Source organism: Nelumbo nucifera, chromosome 5 (genome assembly GCF_055504915.1).
Source record: "Nelumbo nucifera cultivar China Antique chromosome 5, China Antique-T2T, whole genome shotgun sequence".
NCBI classification, from domain to species: domain Eukaryota; kingdom Viridiplantae; phylum Streptophyta; class Magnoliopsida; order Proteales; family Nelumbonaceae; genus Nelumbo; species Nelumbo nucifera.
Window position 1 is genome coordinate 46,372,725 of NC_142653.1, and position 15,168 is coordinate 46,387,892.

General features: G+C 38.2%; 1 protein-coding gene across 3 annotated transcripts; it reads left to right on the forward strand.

The window, feature by feature from the left end:
* Nucleotides 1-949: 949 nt before the first annotated feature.
* Nucleotides 950-6,702, forward strand: LOC104589325 (syntaxin-52-like). Of its 3 annotated transcripts, XM_088889148.1 has the most exons (7): nt 1,087-1,208; nt 1,451-1,602; nt 2,969-3,191; nt 5,357-5,562; nt 5,663-5,763; nt 5,848-5,892; nt 6,417-6,702. In XM_088889148.1, the coding sequence occupies exons 3-7, from the start codon at nt 2,974-2,976 to the stop codon at nt 6,546-6,548; spliced, it is 702 nt and encodes a 233-aa protein (XP_088745274.1). In that variant the 5' UTR covers nt 1,087-1,208; nt 1,451-1,602; nt 2,969-2,973; the 3' UTR covers nt 6,549-6,702. The 3 variants fall into 3 exon arrangements, with proteins under 3 accessions (XP_010245903.1, XP_088745274.1, XP_010245902.1); XM_010247601.3 differs by lacking the exon at nt 1,451-1,602 and having other exon boundaries at nt 950-1,208; XM_010247600.3 differs by lacking the exon at nt 1,087-1,208 and having other exon boundaries at nt 1,401-1,606.
* The last annotated feature ends 8,466 nt before the right edge of the window (nt 6,703-15,168 follow it).

A 15,168-nucleotide genomic window follows, 5' to 3' on the forward strand; every position in this document is an offset into this window, starting at 1 on the left:
AGGGGATGACACCCGAACTGGCAGGAGACTAGAGGTAATCGTACCCGACCTGACAGAAGCTTAAGAGTGAGTGCACGAGGTGGCTATAAAAGGCTCCCTACCCCCAAGAACAAGGTACGTGAACTTTGCGCCATCTGGTTTTATCTTGCCTTTTAAAGAATTCTAACTTGAGCTTCGGAGCATTCATATCGGGTTCCTCCCGGAGCTTCCTCATCTTCTCTGTTTTAGGCTCCCTGTAGCTCCGTAAAGAGACAAGATCGTTGACAGCTAGGACCAGCCGAATTGCACACCATCAAAAACATATAGGAATTCTAGCTTTTTCAGTAAACATAACTTCTTAGACTTTCTATGTGTTGTGGAGCATACCTTACAAAGCCAGAGCTAAAAGTGGTCCATTACAGGTTACAGCTCGAGCTTTTCGCGACATCACTCTTTTTATTTTACTTTTAAAAGCCCACAGTCAGGCCCACTTACACCCTATATCCACTTGACACCCATACTCCATGGCCCACATTGTAGTGGTATGGATCATATAAATACTAATCCATTTGTTAGAAAGGGCCCAACCCTCATGTGATGGTGTGAAGACCTCCCAATGTCTTAAAAACCGAATCGGACGTCCACCGGGTTGTTCGCGAACGGTTGAACCGTATAATTTGTCGATTAATAACTAATAAGAAGATCACAACCGTCCCAAACCCGGGATGCAGTTAGCTTCCCAGATTAACCGGCATCGGTTCGACCGCCATGGTCAACAAAATATAGAAAACACTATTTAGACCAATTCACGGCTTGCTAATTTGGAGCGCTATATCCGTTGGATAACTTTTAGGACTGATGTGATGTATTCACCTTGCCAGAAGAAATGGCAAATCGAAGACAAAAGATTCCTATTAAACGGTTGGATGGAACTACACTTTAAATTTGAGAGTTAGAGTAGGAGAACATCATACGGACCGCCTTTAGTGCCTTGCTTTCTCTCTGGAGTCTGGAGGCTGGACTCTGGAGAGCCTGGAGGCTGGAGTCCGGACGACGCCAACTTCTAGAGTTCTACTCTATTTCTAGCCTTTAATCTTTTCCTTCTTCTCTTCTTCTCGGCATAGCAATTTCTGTTTCGCAAATTGTTGCTTCTTCCAACGATTTGAAAGGAAAAAGGGAGAGAAGTCGAGCAACGAAGAAGCAGACAACGTTTGCAGAGCCAAGTTCAGGTATGGCTTTCCCTCTCTTCTCCCTGTTTCTTATTTCCATATTTTCCGCATAAGAAAGCGATCACGTGTTACACGAGTGTCGTGACGTGTCTGAATGGTACTGGCTCGGAATAGGGAATCCCTGTTTCCTTGGAAACAGAGGACTTGATTCCCACTCAGGGTAGAACTAGTCTCTTTCCCTCCGTTAACTATAGTCATTATTAAGGAATTTCGCTTTTTCCAAATTGGACGACGAAGCTCAGACGAACTCTGCCGGATATCGGTGGCGTCGGTTTCGCGTGTCGTCTCAAATCTCGCTGTCTACCTCACCGGACTAACAAGGACAGTCTGAAACCACTATTGATCAATCGATCATCTCCCCTCTACCTACCGAATTCAGATTCCGTTCCAACGCGTAGGTAATTTATGTTTCTTTCTGTATAATCTTGATCCTTCCATGTTTCCATATGGAAGTTCATAATGACGATCTCCATCTGTTGAATTCTCGAATAATCTTGAGATTGGTTTTTTTGCTTTGGTTTCTGAAATTTACGTAATTTTTGTAGGATTTGTGTGATCGGTGGGTAGCCGATTCATTACTAGGGTGTTAAATTTTTCTTGTCTCTATATTTAGGACTTTGCAGGATTGTTTAGAGTTTTTGCGCTCCGTTTAGCTAAATGTAGTTAAGAAGGTGATTGCCGGTCTGGTTACTAGTTGCTAGAAAATATTTGTTGGGCAATTGATTTAACTAGCAGCAGGATTATTTGGACTATGGTTAATGGCATTGGCTGATTTGTTTTAGATAAGGGAGGAAATCTGTTAGGGAGTCATTAATTGTTCGTGCTAGTAGAATCTAGAATTTTCTTAGTTCAGTAGTCGTGCCTGGCTTGTTTTGCGTTTTCTCGCGTCTGTGTTTCCCTGGTTGAGCACTTGTGGTTGCTAAACTCCTTTCTGGTTTGTGTTGTTATCCAACTGCGGAAACAATAAAGTGGCAACTTTTAAAGAGGTTGGATGGATGACTTTCTGGGAAGTATCTAAACCTGAATGTGTGAAATTACTTGATATGTCTTTATAACCATTTGAAGTTATATTGTTAGAAGCATTAATGTCTGGAATTGCAGATTTGAAGATGGAAAGTACACACAATTTTGAAGCTTTTAACTTACAGAATTCTTTCTTTTTCTTTTTAAATAGAAAACCATGTATTGGATGCCAACGGAAAAAAGGATAGAAAGAAAACCATGTATTGGATAAATATGCTGGAATTCAGAATATTCTTATTGGTGTAGTAGATGGATTACATTTTCAGTAGTAGGAGGCTTGATGCTGGACAAAATTAAGCCCATAACCAAATAACCATGGGAAGGATGGTTATGGTTGGAATTGTATTGCAGAAAATTTTCTTGAGGTACAACAATGTCTATACCAGGCATATCATGATAAAAGATGCATGTGTATATTCTAGTACATGCCTGGAGTTGTAAAAAAAAATGAAAAGCTAAAATAAATTAACAAGATAGACAAGAAATTGAAAAAAAACATCTTAAATTTTTATTCAATATGAATTTTGATGTATACAATGGTTTATATATGAAATAATAAAATGAAATTGAAAAATACAATAAAATTGGTCATGCCAGCACGGTCCTATTTTATGGCTTCACTGTGCTGGCCCACGGCCCTAAATGTTTCTATTTTGGATCTTCATAAATATAGTTGGGGCTTATATGTGTTCATCTTGGAATGTTTACTCATATCTAGTTAATTCCGTTTCTTTCAGTTGCAATGGCATCTTCTTCAGATTCATGGATGAAGGAATTTAGTGAAGCATCAAAGCTTGCTGATGACATCAATGGCATGATCTCTGAAAGAGGTTCTTTTCCCCCATCAGGACCAGAAACACAACGTCACTCATCAGCCATTAGAAGGAAGATTACAATCCTAGGGACCAGACTAGATAGCTTGCAGTCTATCTTATCAAAGCTACCAAGCAAGCAACCTATGTAAGTGCTTTATTATAGTTAAGGTTTCTTTATGTAATTTGCAAGCTTTTCTGTTGTTAGTTTCCTCAAGAATCTGATCTGCATTGTATTATTATCTCATTGGAATCTTACACACACACACTATAGATAGATAGATGCCCTTGTCATGCATGTTCTAATTTCTTCTCATATCAGTTGGATTTCTTTTAGAAAAAATTGGTAACTCATGTGGGTTAAGTATCCTAGTGTAAGAGCATGTGTATAAGATTAAAGGAAAAAACTAACAAGCTTACATTATATGATTCCAATACCTTGATTTAACTTTTACAGTCTACACAGAAGCCAAGGCAAGTTGGTTTTTTTTTGAATTGGTAGCCAATGAGCATTAAGCCTCATGCATCCTAAGGTCCTCATGCCTCCATGTTTTTAAACATTGATGGATAGTATAAGTTTTTTTTTTTTTTTTCTTTTTTGTTCTTTTTTGAGAAATAAGTTATCTTCTCAAAAGAAAAAAGATATATGCTAAAATTTTCCCCAACACAGAGCAATCCTCAGAAGGTTTGAATATTTTATTGAACTAATTTATATTTGGGGTATCACATTGGTTCTTAACAAAGGAATAATTCAAGGTTTTCAATTCAAATGACATACTGAGAGGATGGCAGTCTGTGTCCTTATTTTCAACTAGAAACATTCCAAATTCTATCCAATTAAATTTCAGGTAGTCTATGCAACCCAGGGAGGTCTGGAACTAGAGGAGCTTTTAGAAATAATCATGGACCCTATTGGGGTTGGAAACTATATTAAAGCTTAGCACTCTTGGAGGGGTTCAAAGTGATTATTTAGTGGATTAAAGACAGCAATAGTCAACTTGGGCAATCGAGACACGTGAAAGGCTTCATCTCCCTTAATGGCAGAAGCTGTAGCTATTTTGGAAGCAGTGAAGGTTCTGGTCAGTTCGGATTGGAATAGAGCTATTGTAGAAAGTGGTGACTTTCAAGTCATCAGCTATCTGCAAGATCCAAGCAAGGAGTGTTCTTTGACAATCTTGGTTTTTGTGTAAAGATATTTCTGCATTGTGCAAGAACAGGGAAATCACTTTCAAATGGACTAGAGAAGCCCAAATAGTGCTGCTCATGCCATTGCAAAATCTGGTCTTAAGTTTAGGTTGTTCTATTTTGATGTTTTTCCTTTTTGGTCGTCAAACATTGTTAATCTGGAATTTCTGGGTGTCTCTAGCAGTAGTAATAGGAGTCATAAGCAGTTTTTGTCTGAGTTTGTAATGTGTCTGGGTTGTAGTGTGTTGGTATGCTATCTCTTGTCTGTGTTTGGTTTCTTGGCTTTACTGTTAGTTTGTTGAGTTCTTCTTGTTGTTTGTTGGTGTTCTGTAGTTTGTTTGCTCTATGAAATGATATTCTGGATTACTGAAAAAAAAAAAAAAAACTGAACCGCTTGTTCAAGTAGTCCTGAGATCAGCAAATTCATTGGCAAATTCTGCTACTAGGGCAGTTGTGGAGAGACATGAACTTTATTGGGAACCTAGCCCCCTCTGGATTAAGTTTTAATTTATTTTTGGGGATTAGTTATGTATTGTTAGGGGAGATCAAGGCAGTAGCATGGGGGCTACCTCCGTTCATGCTTCTTTGGGGAAAGCCCAACTTTGTTTTGTTTTATCTGTACTAATTTCAGTTGTTTCTAATAAAGCTTTTTGATCTGTTACCAATCAAAAAGTAGGCATTTCTATTTTAAATATTTGAAGGAACCAAGTTCAAGGGACTAGAAGGGCTAGAGGAAGATCAAAAAATATAATGGGTTGAAGTAGCAAGAAATGATTTAAACAATGGATAATGCAAGGGAAAACAGGATTCATGTAGTTTACCCCATATAGCTTGGATAAGGCTTAGATGATGATGAACCCATATTTGTCAACATGGTTGAGCATGCATATCATTTAGATTTGGGTGTCAGTTATTAACATAATTATTGTATCCATGTTCCCCCAACTGGACTTCAATAACTCCGATCAGGTTAGACAGATGGGATCAAATTTTGTCATTCCCACAATACTCTGGTGTTGTAAATTTGAGTTTATTATCTGAACTCAGTAGCTCTTAAGCTGTTTTTTTCATTGAAAAATAACTCTGTTTCTTGATCTTGTTTATGCTCTGTTTCATTCCAATGGACAGAACAGAGAAGGAGATGCATCGACGTCAGGATATGCTTGCAAATTTCAGATCAAAAGCCAACCAAATGGCTTCCACATTGAACATGTCCAATTTTGCTAACAGAGACAGCTTGCTAGGACCAGATACAAAGCCAACAGATGTCATGAGCAGAACAACTGGCTTGGACAATTACGGCCATGTGGGCCTTCAACGACAAATTATGAAAGGTAAGTTCTCACGATTTCATCAGAGAACATTCTTCTTTCATATTCTTTATTATCATTAGGTTTGCCTATCTGAACACGTGTGGTATTGGACTGGAAGCAGAACAAGATGAAGGCCTTGAGAAATTGGAGGAGACAGTATTAAGCACTAAACATATTGCATTGGCAGTGAACGAGGAACTCAGCCTACATACTAGGCTCCTTGTATGTTTTCTGTCTATGGGTCATTTCCTTTTCCAAATGTCTATATTAATTGCTGAATCTTATGTCTGCTGCTCTATTGTGCAGGATACATTGGATGAACACGTGGACTCAACAGACTCCAGGCTACAGGTTAGACTTAATATCTCTATGATTTTCAATCATTCATTATTAGCTTAGTGAGGTTGGCATACATGAACAAAATGACTGGAGGTTTTGTTCTTTTGGTTGGGGGACATTTCTTATAAGCAAGAAGGGATAGATCATTTCCACTTTATATTTGTAATAACCTGAAAAGAAAAAATTTTGCATTACGGAAAAGAATACTTTGGAGAAAAATCAAAATCCCTAACCGCTGGGGTCTACTTGTGTGGAAATCAAACTCTTTAACCCCAAATATTTGATGGAATAAATTGGGTAAGTACCTTCATCTCAAAGTTTGTTAGCAGAAGATTCAATGAAGATTGCTGCTCCATTTCTGTTCTTAGGACTCGATGTCTCTTGTGGAAAAATTATCTTTTGAGAAGTCGCTAATGCTGGCAGATAGATGTTATGTTTTTCTGTTACCATTTCTTGAATCAAGATCTCTCATCATTTCCCTTTGGATGAACTATTAAAGTTTTCTTCATTCTTTTAAATTTTTCTTATTGTGGCAGAGAATGCAAAAGCGACTGGCAATCCTGAATAAGCGGACCAAGGGGGGTTGCTCCTGCATGTGCATGCTCTTGGCAGTAATTGGAATTGTGATTTTGGCTGTGGTTATTTGGGCGCTGATCAAGTACTTGTAATATTAATCTTAATTATGGCAAACACCGTGACCATTTCTCTCATCTTTGGCCTCTCTTGCTTTTATCTCTGCTCTGGTTATAGCATTTATGTAACCAAGGCAACCCTCTCTGTAAATTGCAAGTAACCGAGTATTATAGAATAAATATTTTCTAATTTTTTGTGGTTTGTTATTAGAAATCATTATCTTTCAATCATAAGGTGGAAATAAATGGTTACAGACTTAAAGTGTTCATGCTATGTACATACCCTACATGAACATGAATTCTCAACTTCAAGCTCATGCTAAGATGTTGCTAGGAGCCTGGGAAGTGAAATGGAATTACCAGTTATGTGGAATCACAAGAATGGTAAGTAAGGCTTTTCAAGTCGTCTTGTAGGTAAGGCTGTCAATGGAGCGGTTTTGGATTGGACCCGTCCAATCCAAAATCAATTTGGACGGATTGGACAGACCAACAAGACATTGGATTGGACCAATCCAGTCCAAAATATTTATGAGATTGAATTGGACCTGGTCCGTCCATAACAAATTTATATTGGATTGTGTTGGATTAAGCCAATATCTGGTCCATTGATATAAGATAAGAAAGAATATGTGTCAATGGAACAAGTTTGAGTTGAAACTAATCTAAATCAAAATGAATTTGAACAGATTGGACAATCCAGACATTGAATTGGACTGGTCCAAATTGGTCTAAAACATTCATTGGATTGGATTGGACCTGGTCCATTTATAATGGACTAGATTGGATTGGATCAAATCCAGTCCAATTTACGCCCCTACTTGTAGGTCATCTACAATTAGCTTATTACTTTAGTTGTTGCTGTATCGATAGTTCAGAAGAGAGAAGTTGCAGGAGAAAGGCATGCTCTACATTTAGCGGTTCAACATAATTTTGTTATGCTTCCTTTCTATGGAAACTAGATCCCTCGAGCAACATTCTTGCTTCTCCATAGGAACAATGTTCAAGCCGTTGGTAACTTATTTGCCTTATTTTTCGGTCACCAAAACGCCAAATAGGGGTTAACTTTGGCTGTTGGGGCCCAACAGTATAGGCTGTTGAAACAGTTCTTGGGCTGGGCACGTTCTGGGCAATTCACCTATTCATGCTCATGCTTTGGTTTTTAGTAAAAATAAGTTAATATGTAATTACTAATTTATCTATTCTTATGGTAATGTAGCATTCTCAGAAATTCTCTTAACAGCATAGGCTGGGCCCCAACAGCTAAAGTTTTTCTGCCAAATAGAGAGTAGAGAGTTTCTATGGGTTAGAAACGAGTCCAGCGTCGGCAGATCCGGACTCCTGTTATACAGTAGTCAGCGACAGCGATGGCTCTTTCCTTTTCCTGTACAGTAGTGTTTTGGCATGCGTGGAAATGGCGTTGTCATAAGGTTTTTTAAGGGATGGATAGATAACTTCTCCCCACAAGATGTTATTGCCACGGTTAATGCTCACTTTCTAGAATTACTAATTACAAACTCTTTTGTGCTTACAAGCATGGTTTAAAGTATCGATATGTCTGATACGAACAGGCGTATTAGATGTTTTGATATTTCATAATTTTTCTTTAGATTTTTTGAAAATTGTTTAGGGTTAGTTTTAGATTTGCCTACCCCTTGAAAGTTTCTAAGTTCTAAAACATCTTTTATTTGAGATTTCGAGAGTTAGCAATGTAATCCGAAATGCCCAATATAAAATGTACCATATCAAAATTTTAAACCTTGCTTACAAGTGAGTCCAATTGGCCTGCTTACAAGTGAGTCCAATTGGCCCACAACTGGCAGTCCTCCTTTGGATCGCTAGGTGCTGCCGGATGAGAGTTGTATCAACTTGGATGGTGCAGCTATTCCACTTTAGGCTGGCATGGGTATGGTTTTTACATATCATAGGGGGCGTTCCATGGAAAAACTTTAACAGCCTGGGCTGTTTTGGTAACATGCTGTGAATGACATCTAGTCATGAGCAGACCTGTTCATGGGCCGAGCCGGGCCGGGCTCGGGCCGGGCTTTGACTCTTTATTAACAGAAAACTGTTAGGCCCGAGCCTGAGCCCGGCCCGACCAACGGGCCTACAATTTGGGCCCGAGCCCGGTCCTGATGAAAAGCCCGAAGCCCGAGGCCGAGCCCGAAGCCCGACCTAATAAAAGAAATTCAAAATTTTCTGACATTTTCTATTTTAATTTAAATGTTTTTTTCCCCTATTTAAATGAACAATGGATCTACAAGTGAATCAATGACCTCAAATCAAAAAATTTATTCAAATAGACATCACATAGGGTTTTTACTTAGGTTTAACTATAGGTCGGGCCGGGCTCGGGCCGGGCTATTTTAGCAAAGCCCGAGCCCGGCTCGAATTTTATGCGGGCCGGGCTTTTTGGCCCGAGGTTAAGCCCGCGGGCCAAAAATCCTGTTCAAGCCCGTCCGGGAGTCGGGCCAGGCCGGGCCGGCCTGTCGGGCCACCCGGCCCATGAACAGGTCTAGTCATGAGTGTGGGAATTTTACACTCAAATTTTTTTTTAGCTGAAACGATAAATAAGGACCTGAATTAGCCAAATGTCATGTGCAGAGGATCTTAAAACAGCCAAAGTGAACTCGCGTTTCATATATGGAAGAGCTGTATGTGTACCTGTTGTGTCAGCGAGGAGGCAAAGGCACTTGATGTATTCTATGTTCTTCTCTTTGCCCATAAACTTGTTTGTTTGAAAGTGATTCCCCCTTTTTTGTTAAGCTACTATTGGCAAATTCCACACTACCTTGTTGCATGGGCCATGTCATTGAAGACTGCAGAAGCTTAATGTCTTTCCTTTTGTTGTTTGCACCTTTCTCGTGCTCATTTAAATTTTAGGGTAAAATGTAAAATCCTCTCCTGTGTAGGAAAGGTTAGAATACATCGTATGGACATTTAGAGGCATTAGAGACAAGTATCAAAGCATGAAGCTCAGGAATCATAATACCTCATTTTCCTAAAAAACCTAAATTCAAATAGGATGACATATATAAATACTAAAATTTTAGTCATACCATGTAACAGTATAAGGCTATATTTATCATGTTAAAAAAAAATAAAACTATAATTCTTATACTAGAAAAAATACATAAATGAATTAACCACCACATAAACAAATTATGATAAAAAAGAAAACAAAATGCCTCAATTTAAAATTACCCTTTTGTTTTTTTAAATATTGAAAAGTTTTAATGCTTAGTCATCAATTAATAACAAGAGCTAAAGAAAAGTGGACCACAATCCAAATGCCACCAGCAAAGGAGTTATTAAAAACAGCTGCAATCTTAGAAGCCTCTTAATGCCCATTATATATATATTATGAGTGGGAGGAGTTCAAGAAATGATCAAAGAAAGAATGGTTCCATATTCCATCGTCTCCTTTTATATGGATGGATTTGAGCTTGCATCTGGTGCATTTGGTCTAGAGCTATCAACTGGGGTTAATGGAATGGAATTATCACTTTGTATAGAATGTTGGGAGCTAACTTGTTATGACATATTCAACCTATACAATTTACAAATGAATAAAAATAAATAATACAAGAACCAAATAAAATTCATATGCATACAAAGAGAGAAGCCAAGGCTATTTCATGATAAAATTGTTAAAATAGATGTTTAACGTAATACAATTGCTAAAATAAAACTCTTCGGATTATATAATATTATAATATAATATGAAATCCTTTCACCATTAACCAAATGTCAACAGTAAACAACTTTACTGTCTCTTAATGAATCATACGTCTGAAAGTAAATTATATGATATCAAGTTATCTACAAAGATAAAATTTCCAAATTCCAACTTTTATGATTCAAGTATTCAACTATTCATTATTCAAGTGAATAATTTCTAATGGCTATTCAAATTAACATCTATCAAATTCAAAACAAATCAAGATACTTTAATGGTTCAAGAAAAATCCAAGATAACTTTAATATGTTGATCATGCTAGTAGAGAAAGTATAGATTGATCAATCGACAACTAAAATGCCTGCTCAAGTTAATAAGCATTTTTTTAGATTTTCAGAATCCTCATTTTCCTTGTTTATTCTATTTTAATATGACTCCTTTTCTACTAATAAGGACATCAAAATGGTTTCATCAATAGAAACTATAGAGAGAGAGGCCTTGAAAATCTTTTTGTAGAACAAGCAACAAAAATTGAGCAAATAAATCATTTAGGCTATGTTTGGTTTGAAGGAAAAGGTAGGGGAATTCTTATATGGTTTGTAAAGGTTTTTCTACCTTTTCTTTCCTTTCCCTACTTTTTCCTTCAAACTGAACACAGCCTTAGTGATTAATTTTGGAAACTTTAGACAATGAAATGGCTATATATCAACTCTTATACTTAAGTAATATTCTAAATATTGCAGGTTGAGCAATACAAACTCGAGAGAAAACACAGTTCCACTACAGAACAAGGTCGGGCTATTAGTGCTATTTGTCTTGATGCCTTAACAAATGATGAGATAAAAAATGAAGGCTATTCATTATTGGAAACAACTATGGCCGTTCAAAGTTATTTTAGAATCTAGATCCTTTCGACATCATAGAGATTGTCCTATCTAAGCTATCATTTCAAGAACTAGTCTACAACATGGAAGGGTGGCTTCGGTTTATATGAATATCCTAATTTTTTTTTCTTGTTTCTTTCTTTTATTTGTGACGGTTGTTATTCGCGGCTTCTGAGGCACAATCAAGAGAACCCAGAAAAATGTGAGTCAACAGAACTAAAGGATCTCTTCGGCTAGTCTAGAGAACAAAATCTTACAAATAGTAGAATTAAAAAACACTAGATGACTAGAACGTTGGATTGAACATTGAATCTAGTGCCACTTTCCTCCCACTAGCGAGAAGAGACACGAGACCGTCCTCAAGCTATAAGGAGATTGCTCACCACTCCAAAGGAAAAGAGACAAGTTTAGGGATCAACTATTTCATTCATGCTCAAAGAAAGAAGAATAGTAGGATTTCTCCTTACCCCATGATTTCCCCAATGATTATATGCCTTTTTAATAGGAAATAAACAAGCAAAATAAAGTAGAATAATAGCTTAAGTCTCAGGCTATAGGCGATGTGGGCTTTATTAATGTGCATGGCTTGTATGGGCTTCGTCCAAGTGTGTGGGTTCAATAAACTCAATTGGCCCATCTACCACTGTCTCCACAAAGGTGGGTTATTGGGTCGTGGAATCCAGTAGGATGTATATCACTCCCTTCCCCTTATGATAAGCCTTGTCCTCAAAGTGGGCCCTAGAGTATTTTTGTTTCAAAACTTCTCAGTCCTCCCAAGTAGCATTCGAAACTTGGGTCCCTTCCCACTATATCAACATCTCAACCCTTATTCTATCCCCCTTTTTGATGATTCAACACTCTAGTATAGTTTTCAGATAGAGCAACATAGTTCCAACAGTGTAAAAAGGAGGTAGAGTAGTTATGGAATGGCATTGGCTCCCTAATTTCTTCTTGATCCATGAGACATGAAAGGTAGGGTAGAGTTTACAGCCTGGTGGCAGGTCCAGTTTATATTCCAATGGGCCAATTTTCTCTAACACCTTGTAAGGCCCATAAAACCAGGCAACAAGCTCCTAGAATTTCCTTAGAGCCAAGTTGGCTTGCCTATATGGTTGGAGATGAAGATAAACCAAATCACCAACTTCAAACTCCCTTTCACTTCTGTGTTTATCAACCCTAACCATCATATAGTGTTCTTGCATGGGCAAGGTTTTCTTTGAGCTGTGATAAAACTTTGTCTCGCTCCAGAAATTCTTCTTCCACTGATTGTGACCTTGCAATACCAGGAATGTACGTCAATGGAATAGGTAGTGGGATGCCATACATTGCTCAAAATGGTGTAAGCTTGGAGGTGGAATGGTAGGTGGTGCTGTACCACCATTTAACAACCGCTATCCATTTGGCCTAGTTGTGTGAATGTGTGCTTGCAAAACATCTTAAATAAATCTCCAAGGTTCTGTTCAATACCTCAGTTTGGGCATTCGATTATGGGTGATAGGCTGAACTCATGCACAATTTGGTCCCTTGTAGTTTGAATAACTCTTTCCAAAAAAAGGCTTGTGAAGGTGGGATCACAATCACTGATGGTCAAGGAAGGCATCCCATGTAATATGAACACCTCTTTCATGAAACCTTAGCAATGTCTTGTGCCAAGAAGGGATGAGTCAAAGCAATGAAATGTCCATATTTGGACAATCTATCTACAACCACAAGTATGGAGGTCTTCTTGTGAGAGGAGGGTAATCCTTCTATAAATCCCATGTTGATGTCAGTCCAAATCCGTTCTCGTAGTGGTAGAGTCTATAATAACCCAGGAGTATTTACATTTTTAGTCTTGTTCCTTTGGCATACTTCACATTTATGGACCCATTTCTTCACTTCAAAGTGATATTCCTTCTAGTAACAAAATTGTTTGAGGTAGTGCATGGTGTTCTGATACCCGAAATGGCCACCTGAAGGTGACTCATGGGCTTCCTCTTACAAAACACTCTTGAATTTAGACTCTGAGCTTAACACTATCTTGCCCTTCCTCCATAAAAGTCAATTCATGTATTTGAATTTAATTGGAACGAGTTCTCATTATAATCTCCATAATAATCTTCTATAGTTATGAGCTTGAGGTTGTTTCCCTTTTAAACTGATTATACCTAACTAGGAATTAGGTGGGAGATGGCGAGTAACTCTTCCTTAGTCTTTCGAGAGAGAGAATTGGTCACCATGTTGTCCTTCCCCCTTTGAGTCACAATTTCATAGCCAAAGCCCAATAACTTGGTAATTAATCTCTGCTGGGTGGGGGTGTGAATTCTCTGCTTCAAGAGAAAGCCCAAACTTCTATGTTCTATCAAAATTGTGAATTTTGTAGCTAACAAATAATGCCTCCATTTTTTAACTATCAAAATCACAGCTAACAACCCCTTGTAAGTAGATAGGCCTAGATTCCTTATGGGCCTACCCCCTTGGGATAGTACAACTCCAAGGCCTATTGTGCTTGCATCACTCCCCACAATGAAACTCTTTGAGAAATCTGGTAGTGTAAGCATAGGGTCAATCACCATGGCTTGCTTCAACTGCTCAAAAGCTTAGCTGTTTTGTTTCGTCCATCTCCATTCTCCTTTTTTAAGGAGCTATGTTAAGGGTTGGGCAATGACTCCATACTCCTTCACAAATCTACGATAATACCCTATTAGCCCAAGAAAACCTCTTAATCCCTTATTGAATTTAGGCCTAGGCCAAGTGGTTCCCCTTAATCTATTCAGGGTCCATCTTGACTCCATGGGTCGATATTACATTACCCAAATATTCTACTATGGGTACAACAAACTGACATTTACTCAGTTTTTCAAATAGTTGGTAATGCTTGAAGATCTCTAATGCAACCTTCAAGTGTTGAAGATGGGTTTCAAAAGATTCATTGTAAACAAGAATGCCATCAAATAAAACAAGGATGAATTTCCTCAAATGATCTCTAAATATATTCTTCATCAAAGCTTGGAAAATTGACAGGGCATTATTTAGCCCAAAGGGCATGACAAGAAATTCATAATGCCCCTTTATGTATTCTAAAAGTGGTTTTGTGTATGCCTTCTTATTTTATCTTTATTTGATGACAACTGAACCAAGGTTCAATTTAGAGAACACCTTGGCTCCACATAATTCATCTATTATGGGCATGGGAAACTTGTCTTTTATTGTGGCACTGTTGAGGGCCCAGTAGTCAACAAACAAGTGCCACCCTCCATTTTTTCTCACTAGAATAATAGGGGCGGAGAAAGAGCTAGTATTAGGCCTTATAATTCCAGTGTGTAGCACCTTTTTCACCAAAAGTTCAACTTCTTTCTTCTGAATATGGGGATACTAGTAATGCCGAGCAAAAATGAGATTGGTGCCTTCCAGGAGGGGAATGGCATGGTCTTGTATTCTAAGGGGTGGGAGGCCTACTGGTTTTACAAAAATATTTGGGTAGGAATCCAATAATGCTTTTATATGAGGGTCCACAGTCATCTTGGGCTTTTCTTGGGTATGAGTGATCAGTTGTAATAGGAATATTTCATGGGTCTTGTCCACTACCTTTTCTTTCTAATCCATTTCCACAGTTCTGGGTTTAGGTATCCTTATCCCCTTCAGCTCATGGGCCCCATCACCATCAAAGAACTAGAGAAACAGAGCACTAAAGTCCCAAAGAACCGGTCCCAAAGTTTTCAACCATTGCATGCCTAGAATAACATCATATACAGATAATGGCAATAAATAAAAGTCAATAACTATGACCACACCTTGGGCTTTGATGGGTACCTTAAGGCATTTGCTTGTACCCTATAGCTTTTGTCCAGTAGAAACCATGACTTCAAAAGCCTGATTAGAGGGAGAGAGTTTCACTCTCTCAACTACCTGAGGGTCTAAAAATTTTTTAATTTACCAACTATCTATAAGGATTGATAAGGGTCGGTTATAGAGAGTACCATTGATTCACGTGGACTAAGAAGAGTTGATACCAGTGATTGTGTGGCAAGATCTCAAGTGGAGTTTCTTGCTTTTTAGTTATGTCAAGGTACTCTTTTGGCCACCTGATTCCTCCTATATCTCCTCCTCTAGCCCC

Bases quoted from the DNA above. Each gene is read 5' to 3' on its own strand.
- LOC104589325 (XM_010247601.3), top strand. From the start codon at position 2,974: ATGGCATCTTCTTCAGATTCATGGATGAAGGAATTTAGTGAAGCATCA. The intron at 3,192-5,356 runs GTAAGTGCTTTA...TCCAATGGACAG, and splicing joins CTACCAAGCAAGCAACCTAT to AACAGAGAAGGAGATGCATC. The intron at 5,764-5,847 runs GTATGTTTTCTG...TCTATTGTGCAG, and splicing joins GCCTACATACTAGGCTCCTT to GATACATTGGATGAACACGT.